This window comes from Cyprinus carpio, chromosome B13, assembly GCF_018340385.1.
Source record: "Cyprinus carpio isolate SPL01 chromosome B13, ASM1834038v1, whole genome shotgun sequence".
Classification (NCBI taxonomy): Eukaryota; Metazoa; Chordata; class Actinopteri; order Cypriniformes; family Cyprinidae; genus Cyprinus; species Cyprinus carpio.
In genome coordinates, this window is record NC_056609.1 from 8,955,155 (window position 1) to 8,978,654 (window position 23,500).

The following is a 23,500-nucleotide window of genomic DNA, read 5'->3' on the forward strand; positions in this document are numbered from 1 at the left end:
TACAGGGACAGCTCTATACCTCAGTTCATTGCTTTTCTTAAACACACCAGAGGCAGTCAGCCCTAAGTATTGTGCATGGATGAATATTTATGTATAGAGACAAGCAGCAGTTCCAAAGGATTTCCACCATCACAGGAGGGTCTGCCCAAATTATGAGTCAGGAACAAGACAGTTTCCTTGGAATCTGTGCCCATTTCCTATTTGACAATGCAAAGAATGAGCCTTTCCTTACTGTGGCCATTTCCCTCTCATATCCTGAGACCACCCTTTCCATTCAGACTTGTTACAGACTTAACTGTTTCAACCCCCATTAAAAAAAAAATAAATAAAAAAAAAATAGGTAGACAGTTCAAACTATTCTGTAATTGAAATTCTGCCCATTTACTAGTGCTGTCAATATGTTAGACAGATAATGGCTTGGCTGATATTGACCTTTTATATTCAATATTTTTATATTTAGATTTTTATTTATTTATTTATTTTTTGCCACAATCTACCACAAATTCATCCTGTAAAATAATTAATAATAATCTTCAATCTAGCAAATGTCAGAATAAATGTTCATTTTTCATATTGTACTGTATATGAGAGGTTTTCAAACTTTATTTTAAGCGGTCTGATTGGCTGATTGATTGGAAATTATTATAAATGGCAAAAAGTGTAAATAAAAATTAAATATTTGATCTGATTAAAAACTTGATGTGCTTAGGTTTGTTTACACATACTATTATTATTTTTTTGTCAATGTCCAAATTAATCCAATCCGATTTCAGATTCTGAAAGTTCACATACTCACATTTTGTATGAATTCATAAAATACAATTTGTACATAAACATAATTATAGAAAAAAGTAAGCAAGTCCATATACATATACAGTATAGATAGATAGATATAGAATTACAATACAGGTCAATGTTTTTTATTAATTTAAATAATTTCTATCATTAATTGTACTAAATTAACATTTTAAATTGTCATACCAAATATATAAATAATATATAAATATTAATACATTGCAGTTTTCAACTCAACAAAAAGTACAAAAAAGTTGTGGGAGTTCCTGACAAAGTGGGGCATGCTGGGAGAAAACATCTTTTGGAGCATGTCCCACTCTCTGGTCAGTTTGAGGAGCCAGCTCACTGGCTTTATAAAGTGGAAAGTTTAATGAAGTAGCAGGCGAGGGAATGGTGGGGACAGTTCTCTGTGCACAGATGGCCCTTTGTAACTCCTGACACCTGCCAGCTGCCTGCTCTTCAAACTGATGGTGCTGGGGGGAGAGGGGACAGCCTCTCTTCTAAGCTGCCTACAGTGGCTGAGGTTGACCCCCTAACCCTTGGTGTCAGACAGGGCCAGCCAATGTTTTCTCTCCTCCCAGTGGGTCTCCAGCTCTTGTCTATGGCTCCTCACAATCCACACCGCGGCCTGGGAGCCTGCCTGTTTTGGCAGCCCTTTATAAATGAGCCGGGGATTAGATGCCCCAAGTTCATTATGAACTTGATGAATCAGTTCTCATAAATTTTTAACATATTTTTAAAAAAGTGCACTTATTTTAAAGTTTAACTTTATGTTTTAATAATCTTTTGTCACGCTTTAATAAATACTCTGAGGCTGAGTTCACATATTTGCTATGCAGGATATTGCTGGTGTGTTTCTTAAATTCAAAAGAATAAAACATTTCACAGAACACAGTGTGAATAAGTATGTTTTTTGTCTGTCTGTTACATCTGACACCTGTGGTTGAGAAAGATGGATTGCTGTTTGCCAGGTAAATTGGGTAATTGCACTAAATGGTAGAAAGTGTTTTCTTTGGTAAGTGTTTGTTGATGTGTGTGTATGTGTGTGTGCTTTTTTAGATATTTGCTGAGGTGTGCAGTGAGAGTGGAACCATTAAAAGAGAGGATCTAAAATGATGAGTGTGAAAGTTATAAAAGAAAAAAGGCAAATGTGGGTAAAGTAGAGGACAGATTTTTATAATGTTGACCAAGGCTGCATTTATTTGACCAAAAAGTAAACAGTATTGTTGTGAAATATGATTACAATTTAAAATAACTGTGTTCTACTTGAAAATATTTTCAAATGTAATTTATTCCTGTGATGCAAAGCTGAATTTTCAGCATCATTACTCCAGTCTTTAGTGTCAGATGATCCTTCAGAAATTGATCACAGAGATCTGTGAAAATGACTAAAAACATGCATGCCAGGGCATGTATTATGCATGTATTATGTATTATGCAAGCCAGGCCAGTAGTCTAATAATATACTTTGTATGGGTAGCTGCTCATGTAGACGTAGAAGGAAATGAGGTGGTGGATCAAATAGCTAAACAAGCATTAAAACACACAGAAATAGAGTGAATGTGTGAGTGGAATAGAGAATTTGGAATTGGAAGTAAAAGGGCTAATTAAAGGAGCTGTAAATGAAGGAAATGGGATGGTGAGAATAAATATTCAGGTATTAGATGGAAGTAAGAGGGAAAGTTTTGGGAATTTAATTGAATCTCATCTTAGAATTGGATACTTTGCACTTAACCAGTCACTTCATATCATTGGAAAACATAAATCGGATGTTCTAATAAAGTGTAGAGAATTATGATAACGAAAGACTACAATTTATAGAGGCTCTTAGAATGATGGGAGTTCAGATTTCATTGAAGAATCTGCTAGACAGATGCAAGAGTGTTCAACGTCCTGTAAAATATCTAAAAGATACAGAATTAATAAACAGGAATTAAGAATGAATATGAATGTTTTCCCCCCTCAACATCAATGCTCCACACTTCATCGCAGTAGCTGGCAGAATATGCACCACAAGTGGCTTCACCAACTGCCATAAAATGTCAACTAAGAAAAAGAAGAAGTCACTTTGTAAAGAAACACTACACATCTGCATACTATGGAATGTGGACAGGGCCAAAAGTCTTTCAATGAAATGTGTGAAATTTGACTGTGGCCACACACACTGTTTGTCCACGTTAACTCGACAACATGCACAGCAGCCAATGAAGTTGCAGTATTTGAGACTATATTTGCATTTGCGATGCGATGGTACATCGGTAGACAAAACATAATAAATCATGTTTATCAACAGTTCACTGGCATGCACATATGCAAACATCAGATGTCATGTCCTTTTTAATAGTCTATTTCAACATTATTTCTCAGGTAATTTACATTGATTTACATTGGAACATTTATTAATAGACTCTAGCACAGTAGATATCAGTAAATCAATGTTGCAATAAACTAAACAAAATATTAATATGTAGGTAAATCTAGATGTAAATCTGCTTTAAGAATATTACACTTTTGAACATGGCCAGAATGAACAGGTGCTGAGAGACAATTTCCAAATTTGCAGTCTTAACACGGTAAAACTGTGCTTTTTTATGGACTAAAGAAACAATGCAAAAACTGATACCTTATCATGGCCAGAATGTGCATGTCTACACATACAAAAGAAATGTGTTCAGAATTGCAGCGTTAATATGGACAAACTGTGTACTGACATAGTCAAATTTCATACGCTCCGTTTAAAGACTTTTGACCCCATCAGCCTTCCATACATATTGACTGAACACATAATACACACAAGCACAGTGTCACCATTTTCACAGATTCACACTTTCTTAGTTTACATGGAGATAATAACAGCATAATTTTACAAAATGTGCACTTTGAAACCCTTTCACTTTGTTGCACTTTTTATTTTCAAAAGTTTGCATTTTTGTGTAAATAAATGGGATTGTTGAATTGTCATTTAGATGTAAAGTTTGTTATTGTCGGTTTTGGAGTTTGCTTGACATTTTTGTGGAAACAATAATTCTTTTTTGTTTTGTTTCAGGATTCTTTGATAAATAAAAAAAATAGCATTTATTTAAAATATAAATCTTTTGTAAGCAGCAGATCTACAAAGAAAGCAATGTCCTAATGAAAAAGTGCCTTATTAATTACTGTAAGGTAAATATATAGTAGAATATTGACGCTATATAGGGGTTCATGTGAGGAATGCTATTAGTGTAGCATGTGCTGGTGCTGATTAAATTAAATAAATAATTAAAATATTTAAATAAATAAAATGAAAACATAAATAAATAACCAAACAGACATATAAATAAATTTAAAAATCAGCAGACAAATGGATGATTGTAACAATTGTGTGATCACATATGGTGTTTATGTGAAGTAAAACTGAGCGTATAAACAGTTTGTTCTCATTTATGTTCATAAAAAGCAAGCTGAATCCAGTGAAGTCCCCTTGTTCCTGAAGTGCCTTTTGCACTGAGCTTTTGTGCAACAGTTCAGTGTTTCCAACTGACTGAGCTGTTTTACAGATGATTCTTCCTTTCTTTTAATTGAGCAAAACATATAAAATATATTTTGTATATTTTGCATTCTGGTAAAATGTTTAACATTTTACTATTGAAGTATGTTGAAATGTGGAGGGAAATACATTTTTAATGCATTTTGATGCATCTAAGGATGCATTTTTCCCCCAATCACATTTCAGACTGCTTCCCATACAGTTTGTTAAAAAAAAAAATCCTGTTTTCAAAGATGCCTTATAAGGTTATGTTGTATCTTTTAAATATTTACTTTGCAGTGTTTGCAATGACTATTTATTATTCCTGCAACGTCTGGCAAAGACGTACTTTCATAAATCATGACGAATATTATCATGCATACTTTACACAAGAGGACCATTCTGGCACAACTCTACATAAACAGTTCAAATTTCCACAAATACCTTTTCCTATTGACACATCAGACAGGGTGAGCTCTCACAGGATGGGCGACGTGCCAGCAAGATGTGAGTCTGAGTCTGTAAATACTGGCTACTTGAATTACATCTTCAGTACATGAAGGGCTGGGAAGTGATGTCAGGCCCACAGCTGTCATGCCTGAGCAAAAAGGAGCAGTAAAACATGGGCTAAAGACATACGGGTGAAACATTACCTCATTAAAAGCCGTTTGATATAGTACGGAAACACGCAAAGATGGAAGAGTACTTCCAAAGAAAGCAAAATCTTCTATCAAGAGTCATTTTACATCATAGTAACTGTCAAAATATATATATATTTTTTTTCACTGGAAAATTCTATGAAAATGAAAGAAAGATTTATGTATATATTTTATATACATATTATGTGGTATTAATACCTGTTTTTGTTTAATTCAGTGAAATAAATAAGTTCTTATTTCATTTAATTACGAATTACTCCTAAAAAAATATTTTAATAAAATATAATCATATTTGTTGTGTCATTCATGGACTTTATTGAATATTTTACTGTTAAAATGGTTCATAATTTTATGTTTGGTGTCATTTTTGCTGCTGTTCAAAAGTTTGGGGTCATATAAGATATTTTATTTATTTTTCTGGAAAGAAATTACTATTATTATTATTATTATTATTTACTGAGCAAAGATACATTAAAATGATCAAAAGTGACAGTAATTTTACCAATGATTTCTACTTTTTTTTCTATTTTATAAAGTTGTTCAAATACATACAAATCATTATTTTACTATTTTTGTTTCTTCTGTATTTTTTTTATCAAAAAAATCTTACTGACCCTAATTTTAGAAAAGCGGTGTATATACTTATGACCTATGGCTAAATGTAAATGTAAATTATGGTAATTATTTTTTTTCTTTTCTAAAAATCATACTGTCATTTAAAATGAAATTAAATAAAATGCAATGTTAAACTATTTTATGTATTTTTGTTTATGGTGAGTTGACCTTATTCACACGTTTTAAATTTTTTTTAATTAAAATCAATTTAAAAAATCACAAATCATAAATAATATTAATTATAAAAAATAATGGTAACACTTTATATCGATAGTCCACTTTAGACATTCTACCAACAATAAGTAACTTTGCAAATACATGTCAACTAGCAGTTAGTAGAGTATTAGTAGACTGTCTGCTTAATATCTTCTAACACTTTCTTTGTCAACTTATTGTCAACTTATACTAACCCTAAACCTACCCTAACAGTCTACTGTGAGAGTTAGTAGACATGTAGTTGCAAATTAATGAGAATTAGCTGACATGTAGTTGACATGTAGTTACAAAGTTACTTATAGTTAGTAGAATGTCTAAAGTGGACTATCGAAATAAAGTGTAACCATAATAATAACTAACTTTTTCTCATTATTTAAGTGTTACGTTTTAAATTTTAAAGTGAAAGTGGTAGGGTCCTAGGATGATGAGTGATTTTAATGTTTGATAGGTGAAAGGTGCCATTTTTCATGTTAAAGTTTCCTGCAGATCCGAACATATCAATGACGGGCCTTTTGTGGAGAATCCCAGTGTATAATGGTACGGGATAAAAGTAGGACGGGTGATAATGGATGTGGCTCTTTTGCTCCTCTCAGAAGGGGGAACGTTCCATCATTGGGCCTCTATAGGACTGCGGTGTGTTGCCAGAGACAGCTGGTTAGCTGCATCCTTTTCTGCAGATCCCATCATCTTCTCGCTGTGGGTCAGAGTAAATGAGTTTCTCCCAGAGGTCAAAGGTAGCGCTCCCCTTCCCAGGAGTCCACCCAGCCAGAACAACATTCCCTTGAAACAGGAAGGGAGGGCATTGTCCATATGTTGTCTTCACTCACAGGCCACGGACCTGTTAGGCTGTGACGTTCAGTTAAGAACTGCGAGGTGTTTGAATCCATAACTTTTAGGGAAGGTGAAATGTGAGATGACGTTATTATGTCAGCCTTTGTATCCTAAAGCATAAACTTGGCAGAAGAGCTCAAGTAAGTATCCATATGCTGGTTAAACAGCCAAAGCCAGAACCTACTACCTAAACAGACATCCTGTCTGTACCTCAAAAGTGATTCAAAACACAACACACGTCAGGTATGTTTCCATTCATTTTTCCCATAGGGATTAAATAAAAAAAAGTCTTTGTTAAAGAGTCATAAGCTGTTAAACAAAACCAATCAGCTACGAGGTAAATTACATCACAAACTTTGATTTAAAGCAAAAAAGTGTTTGAAAATCAGACAAAAAGACCAGTGGCTTTGTAAAGGGTTAATTATTTTTTCCTTTAACTTTCCCCACAGGGATTTTTCTTCTTAAAGTGTTTTAAGCCAAACCATACCAACCAACCAGTTACAAGGTAAATCACACTCTGATATTTTAGTATTTTCACAGCTTAGTGAGACCGACTCTGAGTGGGCGGAGCTAAAGAGCTTGTTTGGTAATGATGTAATAATGCGATTTGTTCACTGATTGGTGGGATTTTCTGTAAAGCATCATGGGTAATGTGGTTGTTCACAATGAACTCAGCTGTTAAACATGATTAATTTGAAGATGATGTTTTCCTATGGAGAAAATGAATGGAGTTAGTTTTGCACTCTACTGGAAAGGAGCCACTGGCCATCCTGTTAGACTAAGCATCTGTACCAACACTTTCCAGTTAAGGTTTAGCATCTCAAGTCCTTGTTTTGGCCCACAGCAACAGCATCACTCCTCGCCAACCAATATCGCTCGCTAGAGAGTTTGCTCTGCATTATTGTTAGAGTCCAAATGCATACAGAACTAATAAATAGCCTTTATTCAATTCCATCAACAACTGGACATAACTAGCTTGTTCTTTTTGGTGATACCTTTTAGCAGCACAAACTGACCTCAGCGTCAACCACCCAAAAACAAAGAGACTGAGCATTTCTATTGTGACGGGGCAACAGGTGTGAGGCAGGTGCCCCAACGACGAGCCGCTGCTCGAATATGAATGAGTTTCTCCGTTGCTTAACTGCTGTCTTGTGGTTAGAGCAGTTTTAGCGCCAAAGAAACAGAAAACGGGGGAAAGTTTGGGTGTTTGTTATTTGTTAGCCAGCTGTCCACTCAGTATGCAAGGAGTCTAAAGACCGTTCATTTAAACCTTGTAACGTGGTTAAGGTGTTTAAACATTGATTCTCGATATGGCGATACAACCACTACTCATTTGTTTGGACACAGGTCAGACAGCAGTACAAGAGGGTGAGTAACCCCAGTAGCTCTTGCATTTTAAAGGGATAGTTAACCCAAAAATAAACAATTCTGTCGTTAATTACTCAGCTTCATGTAGATCCAAACCTGCAAGACCTTCGTTCATCTTCGGAACACAAATTAAGATATTTTTGATGAAATCCGAGGGCTTTCTGACCCTCCATAGACAGCAACGCAACTATGTTCAAGACCCAGAAACGTTGGACATTGTTAAAATTGTCCATTTGACATCAGTGGTTCAAAAACACAGTGTTATGAGAAACTACAAAAATACATTTGTGCGCAAAGATAACTACTTAATTCAGCAATTCTTCTCCTGGTTTATTCATATCTCAACATATGGGCCTTAGCAAACATTTCCAATAATAATTATTATATACTTTAATAACTAGCAGCAGCTATGCAAAATATAGGTTATAGCATGAGCTATGACGATAAATCACAAATGCATTTGGGTATTTGTTCTGCTTTTGAAGTCTTAGCATTTAAAATATATTTGACCACAGGATATTATGGTTTGACTGATAGTTTACATAATTTGGCTAACCCTAAAGCCATAATTGCTTATAAGCCCACCGATTGCACTGGGACTTTGTGTGGAGGGTATGAGCACTATTTGTGAATCATGTAAAGGTTTGCCAGCTCTCCCAAACAGAGGGTCGCTCCTCTCATGCAGCTCATCTGAACTCTGTGACTCTTTAACATGAATAAGCTTGTGTTGCAATTCAAGGAGGTGTTTATATAAAAGGCTATAGCTGATTTTCTGTAATATATCAATGGCGCGTTTAATATTTTATCCATATAATGTGCCTCAGATGACCCAGTGCTTCTGCTCTATTACAGTATATTACTGATGTTAACATGTAAACAGAGTAACTGCGCCCTCGTGCGGAGCCCTCAGCTGCAACTCTCAATCACCACAACAGAAACATGATTTGTAAATGGATGTATTAAAGGTCATCGCGATAGGCAGTAAAGGTGGTATCCATTCGTTTCCTCTCCCACCTGAATGTTACGTCAAATATCTCGCATGCAAACATTAAAATAATCATCCAACTATCTTTAGAGTATATCTTTCTTTACTCTGACTATGTCTGAATATATATTTGAAACTTTAAACACCATCACCATCATAAACTGTATAAGGTCTTAATACTATTGCATCAAAATATCCAACCAAGTGGTAGTTATAAAGAGACTTGCTAAACATCAAAAAGTGAATTTAGTTAGGCTTAGCTTAATTATTACTATTTTTTTTTAAAAAAAAATACTTTATAAATCAATATTTGTTTATTTATACGTTATTGTCTGCCTATAAGAATGATTTCTGAAGGATCATGTGACATTGAAGACTGGAGTAATGATGCTGAAAATTTAGCTTTGCATCACAGGAATAAATTACATCTTACAATATTTTTAAATAGAGAACTTTATTATTATTATTATTATTATTTGTGAGCATGAGAGAAATTTAAAAACATGTAATGTGTGTGTAGATAGAGAGATAGATAAGATAGATCCTGTGTGTCATTAGATATCTGCACACACTCATCCAAAGGTTTAAACTTTATGGACCAATAATACGCAAAATAAGAAACACAATAATATACATGGACATTGAGTTGAAATTTAATAGGACATGCTGTAAAAATGTATTATAACAGATCTGAACAGCCAAAGACGGCATACACTTTCCCTGGCTGCATGCGTCTACTTTTCTTTAAGGCTGACATATCATTTTCTTTCCAAAAGAGAGCTTTTGAAACGTTACCTGATGCTGTTCTGATCAAGTTACACAACAGAAAGCAGCCAGACATCACCTGCGGCTCGGTCAAAACACACCCTGACTGCTCAATGGAAAGCTGGATCCTTTGTAACGGGGCTGTCACAAGTGTCTCTTTTCTAAGGAGCAGGCTGGTGTGTCCTTTGTGGCTCATACACACCTATCAGGTGTCAGAGCAGCCGTCACACACACCTGTTACCTGCCTCCACGTGGCATCTGCTACACAACACAATACAACACTAAACATACAGCCCCATTCACTAGACGGGGAGAGTGGAGACGGCTGACTTGTGTTGTTATGGTGTAGTTAAAACACGCCTCCTGCCGCTCAGTTAAAAATACATGAGTCGCCAAGTAATTACTGCAGCGGGACATTTCTGTTATGAATTATGACTGTCACTAAGAAATAACTATTAATTACTATTAAAATTGTAGTGAGCAATGTCTAATATGACCAAAACAAAAGCAGTAAGACACACACACAAAATCTGTTTTCAAATTTATTTTAAACAATTAAACAATACAAAAACCCCTATTTAATGTGGAAATAATTGTATTAAAAAAAAAAAAATGACAGAAATTTAATGCAACATACAAAACTCATGGACTTAAAATAATAGAAAAATAGAAATTAATACCAAAGTGTTGTCAAAAAAAATTGGTCCACTTTTTGGATCTTATTTCGATTTTTTGGGTGTTTTTGTCATCCCTTTCTTCTGGGGTGTAGATAGCACTTTGCTGCATAAATCACAGACCCAGCAACCTGTGAGTGAGAGGAAAGAAATACATAAATAAAAATACATACATAGAATAATATGGAATACTGGCCTTCAGGACTGTTCAAAAATATCCCTTTGACGTGACAAATTTATCTTCAACTTTCCCTCACTAGCAAAAAATATTAACTATATATTTTTGAAGTCTATTATAATAAAACTACTTAACACTCACCTAATAAATAAATAAATAAATAAATAAATAAAATGTCTCGACAGCTGCTACATTAAGCATCATTTTTAAAGTGCCCCTATTATGGGTAATGAAAGGTTCATATTTTGGTTTTGGGAGTCCCCAACAACAGGTTGACATGCAAGTTAAAAAAAAAAAAAACACTTTCACTGTCTTAAAATATGCATTTATTATAGATCAGTGGTTTTGTAGAGTATCACATACTCTCCAAAATGGCGCTATACCTGACGCGGAGGAGACAAATTCTTAAATCAAGCAACTATTTTTGTTTTGTTTTTTTTTGCAGCAAAAAAAGTGTTCTCATAGCTTCGTAAAATTAAAGTTGAACCCCTGATGTCACATGGATTATTTTAACGATCTCCTTGCTACGTTTCTGAGCCTTGATCGTGTAAGGATCCTTGCTCTCTATGGAGGGTCAGAAAGCTCTCGGATTTCATCAAAAATATCTTAATTTGTGTTCCAAAGATGAACAAAGGTCTTACAGGTTTGGAACGACGTGAGGGTGAGTAATTAACGACTGAATTTTAATTTTTTGGGTGAACTCTCTCTTTAAGCTCTTTTACAAGTTTTATGATATTTATGATAAAGAATGCAAGTCGGAGACTCACCCAGAGGAATGGAGTCCATGCCCACACAGAAGGTGTGGAAACCTCGGTCACACTTGTCACAGAACATCATCTCCTCCTCATGGTGCGGCTGCTCGCACACGGTGCACGTCTTGCACTCCATGCACTGCCAGGGATACATCTTGATCTGGGACACCAGCTCCACACTCATGTCCAAGCAGGACGGGTGACCTGAGCACAAACCCAGGCCGCTCATCATCTCCACTTGACTCGCAAGGTTATAAAAAACCAGAGTAATCCTGACACTTAGGAAATGAGATATCACAACACAGTTTCTTTAATCAAGACAGCTTCCAGTGAACAGTTTGAGTTGGAGCGCTGACCGTCTGTCTACTACACTGAAGAGAAATGCTTGAGGGAATAAATACGTGCAGTGGGGTTATATAAGGATATTGCTAGAAGTTAAACATATCTTCAAGATGCCAGCTAAACAACTTTGCATTAGGAGGAGTGAGTTTGGACTTACCGCTGTTCTGGCACTGGGAGCAGTGGATGAGAGCCTCTGGTTTGCCTTTCCTGTTGGCCTCCTTACCCTTCTGACATATGCCACATATAGCATTGGGAATGACCTTAGGCTGCAAGGGCAGAGTAATGCTATAAACGCCATGGCAACCAAGGTCATACACACCATGTGATAGTCTGCTTGAATCAAAACCACTATGATTTTTCAAATTAAATGAGTAAAAATACTACAGTAAACTGGATGCAGGATCTTAAAATAGCCTAATATTTAAATTTTACGAATAGTTAATGCATATAAATCTATAAATACACAAGCAACAAAGACAAAAAAAAAAAAAAAATCTGTTTCGCATATATCAGGATAAAACACACTACCGTTCAAAAGTGTTGGGTCAGCAAGACTTTTTTTTAAAGAGATACATAATTTTATTGAGAAAGAATACATTAAACTGATGAAAAGTGACAGTAAAATACATTTATAATAGAATGAAATTATTTTTGAACTTTCTATTCATCAGAATCGTGAAAAATATTCAGCAGCACAACTTTTTTCAATACTGATAATAATGATAATAAACTGTTTTCATGACACTGAAGACCGGAGTGATGGCTATTAAATAGACAACTTAATTTAAATTGTAATTATATTTCAAAATATTACCTTTTTTCATTTATGTATTTATTTTATTAAATAAATGCAGCTTTGGTGAGCATGAGACTGTTTTCAAAACATTTAAAAAAAAAAAAAAAAATCTTATTGACCCCAAACTTTTGAACAGTAATGCATATAATTTACAGTATTTATCTCAAGACTGACATACAAAGGGACCATTTGAATTAAAAATCTTTTCGGTAAAACGAAACATTTAGCAAAGCAGAAAATAATGCATTGTTCAAAATTCATGTACTTTGGATAGAGGAAACGTCAAAACACATTAAACTACTATAACAGACATATTTGCTACATTATGAACAAATAGGTGGTAGCAAAAGCCAATTTTAAAGAGTCACATAAGTGCATAAAAAGGTCAAAACAACAAAATGGCACACTTTCATTCAGTGCTCACAGCCATTAAGAAATCTCTCTACAGTCTAATGTCTTTAAAACCTCTTTATTCAAAAGGTTACTCTAAATACTGACATGTCAAAGGCCCTACCATAAAAACCATTCAACTGAAAAGAGCAGTGACAACATTGTGGAAAATCAAACTAAAACTGTAAAGAGGCAGGCCAGGCTCCAGGTTAAAGACACGTTTAGATGTTAGTGAAGCTCACGGTTATGTTAACGGAAGGACAAAACCCTTCAATCTGTCACAGTAGGAAAACACCAGCTGAACTAAGAGTATTACATCCCAATAAAAAAAAAAAAAACACACACACAACAAGAACATTTAATGTTGTTTAACCACAAACACTCTTAACAAGACTTGAGAGACTGCATAAAAAAGGGATGGAAATCAGCCAACAACACAGTGTACAGTGAGAGGATCAACAGAAGCTGTACCTACCGTCTTTCACATGTGCTGCAGTGATTTATGAATAAAACACCACATTCATCATTTCGTTTTAAGTGGGACTAGGAAGTGTTTTTAAATTTCCAGAACACTGTATACTACACTGTTGTCACATGACATTAGACATTTACTTCTCATCTCGTAAAATAACGGTTAATTCCATTTTGCGTATATATATAAAAAAGGTTCAATTTCATTCTAGAATTCAGAATTCAATTAGAACACAATGCATTGTGGGATACAGCAATGGCATCACAATGTGCACTGTAGTGTACTGGCAGAATTCTTTAACAAATGTAGCAGGTCTTTTGGGTACTCCATACAAACTATGCATACTCATTGTAGTGTACTATTCAGAAAATAGCCTGGGACAGTTTACACCGCTCACACTTCCTGAGATAACAGAACTACAGGAACTAAGATGGGGCTAAAATGAGCCTTTAGCTGGGGAGTATTTTAAAATGGCTTTAAACAGTCCAATAAATCATGCAAACATTTCTTCCACAAGAAAAAAAAAAAAAAAAAAACATTTTCAATCAAGAATATTAAAACCATTAGAAACAATGTAACTATTGCACAAAGCATAATTTAAAGTAAAATGCAAGCAAATGCGGGGAAGTTGCTAAATAATTTCTTGCATTATAACACTGCCAAATTACTGTTACTTGTAATTCACTTTGTTTAAATGTTTTGTATTGTGAATAATTTGTCATGTGTAAAGGTAAACCTTTTGCTGATCCAGCAAGCATTTTAACAAGAAAAAAAAGCAACTTACACAGTTTAATCAGACTAAATCAAACGAAAACCCAGATATCAAGCATATTTAAGGTGCCCATGGAGTCAGTGTAGAAAGCACTGATAAATTCAGTTTGACAATTTATACCAAACAATAGTTTGATAACCATTTCATGCCTGAAAGAGAGTAATGCATCACTAGCATGACAAATAAATGATAAATAAAGCTAACTTTAAAAGTGCACTCAGTAAGTTTACTTTAACTGTTAAAGGCAGAGACAAACGATATTAAAGGGTTACTCCACCCCAAAATGAAAATTTTGTCATTAATCATTTACCCTCATGTCATTCCAAACCAGTAAAAGCTTTGTTCGTCTTCAGAACACAATTTAAGATATTTTGGATGAAAACCGGGAGGCTTGAGACTGTCCCATACACTGCCAAATAAATAACAGTGACAAGGTCCATAAAAGTATGAAAGTCATCGTCAGAATACGACGGGAACACTTTTTACAAGCAAAGAAAACAAAAATAATGACTTTATTCAACAATTCCTTTGTCAACAGTCTCTCTCCATATCACCGTATACTGCGTATGCTCTTCTGTATCATCTGCGCCACAATGATGCGCTGTTTCTACATGTATTTAGCTTTGATTTGAAAGAAAACAGCGCATTCTTGTGGTGTGGATGATACAGAAGAGCATACGCAGCATACGGTGATATGGAGAGACACAGAGGAGACTGTTGACAAAGGAATTGTTGAATAAAGACATTTTTTAAAGTCATTTTTGTTTTCTTCGCTTACAAAAAGTGTTCCCGTCGCTTCATATCACCCACATTGCATGTCTGATGGCAGATGGAGTATTCTGACGACGACTTTCATACCTTTTCTGGACCATGACACTGTTATTTACTTGGCAGTCTATGGGACAGTCACAGGCCTCCCGGTTTTCATCCAAAATATCTTAAATTGTGTTCCGAAGACGAACAAAGCTTTTACGGGTTTAATGACAAAATTTTCATTTTGGGGTGGAGTATCCCTTTAAAGAAATATGACTTAATTTTTTTGTCCACACAATGGAAGTCAAAACTATGGTTACCAACATTCTTCCAAATATCTTCTGTGCTTCACAAAAGTCAGTGAGTCGAAATTTGGATGAACTACCCCTTTAAGACTAAGTGCACATTGATGAAATTTTACGATAGTTGGAATAGTTATATTTCAAGTTTTATGAAGACATAACTCTGTATGGTTCTTTTATGATGTTTTAATGGGGTCAGAATTGTTTTGCATTTTTAAATAAATAGTTTATAATTCACAAATAAATATAAAAAAAGTTTCACAAAAAAATAAACCAATGCACAAATAAATAGAATGATATTCACAAATATATGTTAGGAGTCTCAAAAAAAAAAAAAATGAAATTCACAAATAAATAAATTGGACATTTACAAATATATTACTTTATTTATTTGTGAATTTATTTCATTCATATTTTGGCTTTCAGTCAATGCATCAATGAACTGCTGCTTAATGCAAAACATGCTTGGTGCTTCTTTTATTGCTATTAGTACTTGGTTGGGTGTCAAGACCCAGCTGGTCATGTGATCTCAGCATAAGTGGGTGACGCACTCAATGCAGAATAAAACTTGACTGGCATGACTGCAGTCTGCATCAGCCATTCTCCAAAAGTCCTATTCAATTCTTTTTTTCTTATGACTATACATTTGTAAACCAGGGAATACATTACTGAGTGCACTCTTAATATTTCTTCAATTGTTTCATATCTATGGATTATTAACACTTTTTTTAGTATTTAGCAGCCAAATGAAACTGTTTGCGTGCCTTCAGTTTAACCGACAGGCAAGCAGGCAGGTAGAGAGATAAATAGAGGTATTTTAAGCTATATGAAGTACTGTTCAGTTTATAAGGGTATTTACCTACACAAGTGCATCACACAGCAAAAAAAAAAAAAAAAAAAAGGCCCTAAACTACCGGCAGTACCACACAAAAACGTTATTGCTCCGAAGGTTTGTGCAGAACACAGGAACTGTCACTGGGTTTCCTGGCACTGAAAAAATGGGTGCCGTTCTTCAAATGGAAAAGTTGTTCCATTGACACGTGCAGTCCTGATCTATGACCACCAGGGGGAGTGTGTGTGAGTGTGTGTTTGGACAAAGTACTGCTTAATGATCAAGTCAGAAGAAACAGGACTTCTCTGCTGAAAGTGCTGGAAAAGAGGGGTGGCGAAAAGGGGAGAAGAGAGGTGTTGGGTTATTTAAAAAAAGATCAGGGGCTTTTTTCTTCTACCTTGTACCCAGGGACAGATTTGTGTTGGATGTTGCGAGGGGTGCCGTCTTTGCTCTTGACTTTGGATTGAATTCCGCTGTCTTGGCTGTCTCCATCCGAAGTGTTTCCTGATGAACTGTCCTGAAAGTAAACATAAAAAAAAAAAAAAAAATAATAATTTAATACACTTCCTATTATCTGCGAGTTGTAATGTTAATTATAATCAAAAGTTTTTCAGCCTGGTTCTCACAAGAGGACCTGGAGATTTGGTTTGGTCCTCACAGTGAACATAGTGGGACACATTAAAGGGATAATTCACCCAAAAATGAAAATGTGATGTTTATCTGCTTACCCCCAGGGCATCCAAGATGTAGGTGACTTTGTTTCTTCAGTAGAACACAAATGATGATTTTTAACTCAAACCGTTGCAGTCTCTCAGTCTTACAATGCATGGAAATGGTAACAAAATCTATGAGTAAAAAAAAAACATGCACAGAAAAATCCAAATTAAACCCTGCGGCTCGTGGCGATACATTGATGTCTAAAGACACAAAACGATCGGTCTGTGCAAGAAACTGAACAGTATTTATATCTTTTTTTAACTCTGATTCACGCAATGTCTGAACTGTTAGAACTCTTGTGAACGCGCTTCACAGCAGCAGGTGCTTGAGGCAACTACTTCTGCTTCTTGCTTTATAGCGGATTGCAGACTTATTTACATTTAGTCATTTAGCAGACACTTTTATCCAAAGCGACTTACAAATGAGGATGATGGAAGCAATCAAAATCAACAAGAGCAATGATATGCAAGTGCTATAACAATTCTCAGTTAGCTTAAATGCAGTACACGTAGCAATGGCTTTTAAATAATATAATAAATAAAAAGAAAACAGAACAGAATAGAAAAAGAATAGCAAGCTAGTGTTAGACGTCTTTTTTTTTGCTTTTGTTAATTGTATAATAAATGAAAAGAAAACAGAATACAAAAAGATTAGAAAGCTAGTTAGATTTTGAGTGCACTAATAAGTGTTTTATTGGTGCATTTCTGTCAACTATTTTAAATGGACCATTGACACTATCTATTATGTGTGTTAGTGGTGTATTTGGTAGATTTGTGGGATTGGTGCACTTATTTGTATGTGATTTGCTGTAGAGCCACAAGAAGATGATGATGCAGGCTGCTGTGAAGCGCGTTCAGGAGTTCTAACAGTTCGGACATTACGTGAATCAGAGGTAAAAAAAAAAAAAATTATATAAATACTGATCAGTTTCTTGCACAGACCGATCGTTTTGTGTTTTTACACATCATTGTATCATCACAAGCCGCAGGGTTTAATTTGAATTCGTCTGTGCATGTTTTTTTTTACTCTCATAGATTTTGTTACCATTTCCATGCATTGTAAGACTGAGAGACTGCAACGGTTTGAGTTAAAAATCATCATTTGTGTTCTACTGAAGAAACAAAGTCACCTACATCTTGGATGCCCTGGGGGTAAGCAGATAAACATCACATTTTCATTTTTGGGTGAACTATCCCTTTAAATATAACTATAAAATAATAATAATAATAATAATAATAATAATAATAATAATAATAATAATAATAATAATAATAATAATAGGGCTGTCAAACGATTAATCACGATTCATCGCATCTAAAATAAGTTTTTTTTGTTTACATAATATATGAGTGTGTACTGTGTATATTTATGTATATATAAATATATACACATGCATGTATATATTTAAGAAAAATTTAAGTTTATATATTAATATTATATATATATATATATATATATATATATATATATATATATATATATATATATATATATATATATATATATATATATATATAAACATATACATGTAAATATTTTCAAAATATACTGTGTGTGTATTTATATATATACACAAATATAAACAGTACACACACATTATGTAAACAAAAACTTATTTTGGTTGTGATTAATCGTTTGACAGCACTAATATATAGTGATAAATATTGCAGTTCTTTATTGTTTTTTAAAAATAAAATAGTAAAATAATAAAATGTGATAATACTATAATATTTAGTATTAAATAAATATACAATTATTTAATAGTAAACTTAAAATGCTAATATTTGTTAAATATGAATTTTCATCATTTTCAAACTTGAAATTGGCAAGCTTTTATTTTGGCAGGTTGCCAGCAAGCATATGCGCTGCTGGGTTTAGCGCTGTGTTGCCAACTTAGCAATTTTGTTGTTAGATTTAGCAACTTTTAGCAACAAATGTAGCAATTGTTTAAAAATTTTTTTGGGAACTTTAAGCAACTGTGACTCAAATGATAAAAAGGCACTCATTTTACTCTGAATTACACAAAAATATAGGAAACTGCCAGTACACATATCACGTACATAAAGTTGCTAGTTGCAATTGTTCAATAATAATTGTTCATTTATGATAACACCTTGTTATTAGTTTTTTGTTATCAGATGTTGTTAGTCCCCTCTCCCCCTTTTGTCAGAGTATATTTTTTTTCTTTTTATATATCTTTTGGTTTTTTGGATGTTTTTTATAGAGGAAGGTATTGCATACACTGTTTTGGGGTCACTTTATAGTGAGCAAAATTAAAACGGACCCCATGTACTTTCTTAATACACTTTCCTTGTCATTCATGCACGTTATTCCAACAAGTAAATAAATTAATCATCAATCAATAATAAGTGCTTTTCCCTCTAAATTCTATTCTATTTATTAATAGAATATCGGGTTTCAATTGGAAACATGCCAGATTGCAGAAAACCCCCCCAAAAACAGGTAACAGGTACTCGCATGAAATCAACTTACAGAGGAGCCTTTATTTTTTTTGCCGTCTTCTTTACCATCCTCGCCATCGTCTGAATCACCATCACTGTCCAGGGCAGGCAGCTCCGGGTCCAGTGGAGGCTCGTATAGAGCTGTGTTCAAGGGCAAGTAGCGGAGCTCATTAGGAGAGTACCTACAGATGTGGATGGGCAAGAAAAACCCAGTCAGAGCGCTGAACGAATTCAAGGCGTCCGTCGTTCTCAAGTACATTGGTGGTTGCAGTAAATCAGAAGCTCAGCAGGATTTTGCTGAAATTAAAAAATTTATAAAAAAAAAAAAAAAAAAAAAAAAAAAAAAATCACCTTTTGTAGAACTCTTGGAACTGGCCAGGGATGAGGGCAACTGGGTATGGACCGGTCCTGGTTCTTTCTGGAGGGAGCACTTTGTATCTTCCTTGAGGTACTTGAATAATCTACAGATCAAAGAGAAAATGCAAACAAGCAATGAGACCTAGACAAAAAAAAAACATTCAAAATAGTGCCAACATGAAATATAGTGCTATCCGAGTCATTGCAAAGCTGTTGCCAGGCTATTGTTAGGAAGGTCCCTGTGTTTTCTGGGTGGTGAACCAGTTTTACATGCATTTTCAATCAATCAGATTATTAGATTAAAGAATATGAGCATATCCTACATGTGTTTGAAGGTCAAAATAAGCCCTCCTCTCCTCCATCCGCTCTCGGTTGAAATTACTGTTGAATTCAGCCGCTTTTTTCGCTGCTTTCTTTATGTACTCGGGCACTTTACTGGCTTCAACTTTTTGAGGATTCTGTTGCTGCATTTGCTAAAAAGAAAACAGTTAGTCCATTAGCACTCACAGACTTTTAGCAAAGAACAGCCAGTTTTTATCATTATCCCTGCATATAAACACATACCAGCCTTTACTTGAAGAAATCACTCAAGCATTCAAAAAAAAAAACTTATTTTTTTCAATATTATTACATAAACATTTTATACAATAATGTTTATCAACATTTTCTTATTTTAATTTATTCCTGTGATGCAAAGTTGAATTTTAAACCTCATCACTGTCACGATCCTTCAGAAAATCACTCTAATATACCGATTTGCTGCTCAAGAAACATTTATTGTTATTTTTATCGATTTTGAAAACCATTGTAAAATGCATTTTTAACAGTTTTCACACTCACTTTTGATCAACTGAATGCGTCTTTGCTGAATAAAAGTATTAATTCTAAATATATACGATTAATATATACATTCTACAATAAATAAAAGAGTGTGTGTTACTCACGGCACTGAGAGTGCTCACAGAGTATTCCTTAGTGATCCGCTGGCGTTCTCGCTCCTGGAGTATGACAGAGTACTCTGCATGTTTGCCTGGATACTCCTTAATCATCAAATCAATGACTTCATCACTGCGCAGAGCTGTGAGACCTGCGGAGAAGAGAGGAATTCTTGATTGAGTCTTAAGCTGATACACTCAACTTCTACAGCGGAGCAAATTATGAACTAAACCACTGTGTTGGAAATTCAACTATTTGAGTTTGTATACAGATACTGCATCGCATATTTTCAGGGTAGGAATAAAGTAAATTTTACTAAATGATTGTTATTATTTATTTTTTATACATTCAAGATATAAAAGAAACAGAAATGAGAAAAACTGAACACTTACCCAAAGTACACTGTGTTTCTGTAATGACATTTTGCTCTCTCAGATAAAGTTTTTCTTTGTGAGACAGGTCTCTTCTTTCCAAATCTGGCATGAAGTTGAAAAGAAAAAGCAATACAAAAATGCATCTCTGTCATAAGTAACTGAATCTGTAAAATATAACCACTCTCTGACCAATGACGTGAAAACCTCTCAGTTCAGGCGCTTATTGTTCACACCTGGATATTTCCGCTTGAATGACGTGACTCCCAAATACTCGCTCACTTGTTCTTGTAACATATAATACTCCCCCGTGTCGTCCGGAGGCCACTTGTATTCCGTCAGATTCTCAGCAGGAAAGTATGTTGGTCTGCAACGAAACAGAACGGCTCTATACACAGTAAAAGTATCAGTGTGTCAGAGTAAAGAGGAAAAAACAGTTTTGGCCAGCCAATAAAGCCATCAACAGATGACAGCTGTGTGTGGATTCATAGAACACTACAGGCAAAAATGATTTTTCCCCTCAAGCACTGGTCAGTTTTGAGATTTTGGGCAGTTTGGCTTTTCATAAGGTGTTGTTTAGGGAAGAAAATATTCCAAATCACTTTTAAGTGTTTCTTTTATTCCACTTTATTATCTATTTATTTATTGCACTTTCCCTTGCAGTTTTCCCCTGTACTTTGCACAATTTTATTACTTTTTTTATTTTGATTTTTTTTATTTTTTCCTTTTCCATTTTTGATGCTTGATGTTGTTTTCATTTTTAGTTTTGTGATTAGATAATAGTCATACATCCACCCTGCAAAAAACTATGCATATTATATATATAAATATATATTTTTTTATGTTTATATATACACACACACACACACAGTAAATATAAATTTAATGTGTTTAGAATATTTATTTTTTTTTTTGGATGCGATTAATCTTTTGACAGCACTATATGTGGGTCAAAGACGTTAAGATGTCCACATCAAAAGAAATGTACAAAAGTGATTTTGTGTCCATAGAAAGCACATTAAATGTAAGTAAAATGTCTACTTTTAAGGTTTCAAATAAGTTTTTGGAGAATAAAATGTCAAAATTTGGTTGAAATAATGTTAGATTGTCATTCAGTGTAACACAATATTTATGCAAAAATTCAAACGACACGCTTATTCTGACGTGTACATATTAAAATATCTAAAAGAATAATGGAGCGTACTAAATTATATTGTGTTTTAAATTAGTAAAAAATTCTTACTGACAAATGGGCAAAACCCAGGATAGTGGCAAATGTTAACAAATGTAAAATTACAACTCATTAGTATTTGGGGTGAAAGTAATTAGTCTTTTAATGTGTCATAAATTGATTTTTGTTGTAAATATGCCTGACAAGATTGTTACACTAAATCACATTTTACTGGGTATCTTCTGTAAATCAGGGGAAAATGTATGATATTTATTTTTTGCTCAGAAAAACAAAAATAAAATTGCAATTAAATAAAACAGAAAACTTTTTGCATTTTTTGGGGAAAACTACAACAGTTTAAAGCACTATTACACTTTTTTTTATGCTTAAACACTTTTTCATCTTTGACCCATACACTTTTTTTTTATGCTTAAACACTTTTTCATCTTTGACCCATGTATGTATATTTTTTTTTATTTATTTTTTTTTTTTTTAAAATGTGTAAGTTTTTTTAATAATATGCATATATAATGAAGCGATAAAAATAGACATAAAAAATCCACTCTGCAGAACAATATGCAATATGGATAATACCTCATTTGCATATAACCAACTAATCTGGGGTAGTATGTTGAAATCTACTAGTTTTGTTTTTTGAGTAGGTGTCTTGCTTTAAAAGGAACGTAGAGCTCAGCACGGCCCACCAGAAAGAGTGTGTGTGCGGACAGGAGCTCTCACCCCAGCTGTAGCTCATGGCTGGAGGTGTCACAGCTCCTGGAACTGTCCCCTGAGCCCATCCTGCGTCTCTTGGGGGCCTGACTCCCATCACTGGAGTTCTCCTCAATGTCATCCTGTTTAAAGAGTCAGAAATACTCTGAGGCCTTGAAAACTATCAGTGACTTTCCAAGAACAGCTGGGAAGACAGCTGGGTTCCATTCATATGCATTCATTTATTTTAAACGCATAATGTGTGTTCATCTGTATCTTTAGCTCCATCGACCAGCAGGCTGATAGTAAATAAACAAAGACGACTGTTGCTCACATTCGCGCTGTTATAGACGCAGTTTCTTCACAGATGTATGCCTTACAGGCTACAACGCTATAACTGTTGTCTGTGCAACAAGATGTAACCCTAAACCTCCACAAACCTTCACAGACTGCGTCCCAGGAGTCGCGGGATTGCTATCGCAAGGTCTCGCTGAAAGAAGAACCGCTGCCATGTTGACGCTCTGCTGATGAAAGAGCGTCACGTTCCGACCGGAAACTAGGAAAACGAGGAAGCGTTCTGACCACAACACAACAAAAGTCCCCAATAGTACGTCCGGACTCCATTCATACTACCCGTATTCATACTGTATAGAACGTACTTTTTTAACGGTCATGAAGTACGTTCTAATTTAAAAGTAGTACCTACTCACATAGTACGCGATTTCGGACGCAGCACAAGAGTCCTGTATGTAATCTTCTTCTGTGGGTTTTATTTG

At 34.6% G+C, this 23,500-nt stretch overlaps 1 protein-coding gene across 1 annotated transcript; it reads right to left on the reverse strand.

Annotated features, from left to right (window-relative positions):
• Nucleotides 1–10,279: 10,279 nt before the first annotated feature.
• Nucleotides 10,280–23,340, reverse strand: phf10 (PHD finger protein 10). The gene is made up of 12 exons (XM_042736369.1): nt 23,165–23,340; nt 22,755–22,867; nt 21,082–21,212; nt 20,867–20,950; nt 20,483–20,625; nt 19,862–20,011; nt 19,533–19,642; nt 19,213–19,363; nt 16,400–16,519; nt 11,843–11,951; nt 11,359–11,547; nt 10,280–10,544 (listed from the first exon to the last, which is right to left on the reverse strand). Exons 1-12 carry the CDS (start codon nt 23,234–23,236, stop codon nt 10,459–10,461), a joined length of 1,458 nt encoding a protein of 485 aa, XP_042592303.1. The 5' UTR covers nt 23,237–23,340; the 3' UTR covers nt 10,280–10,458.
• Nucleotides 23,341–23,500: the final 160 nt, after the last annotated feature.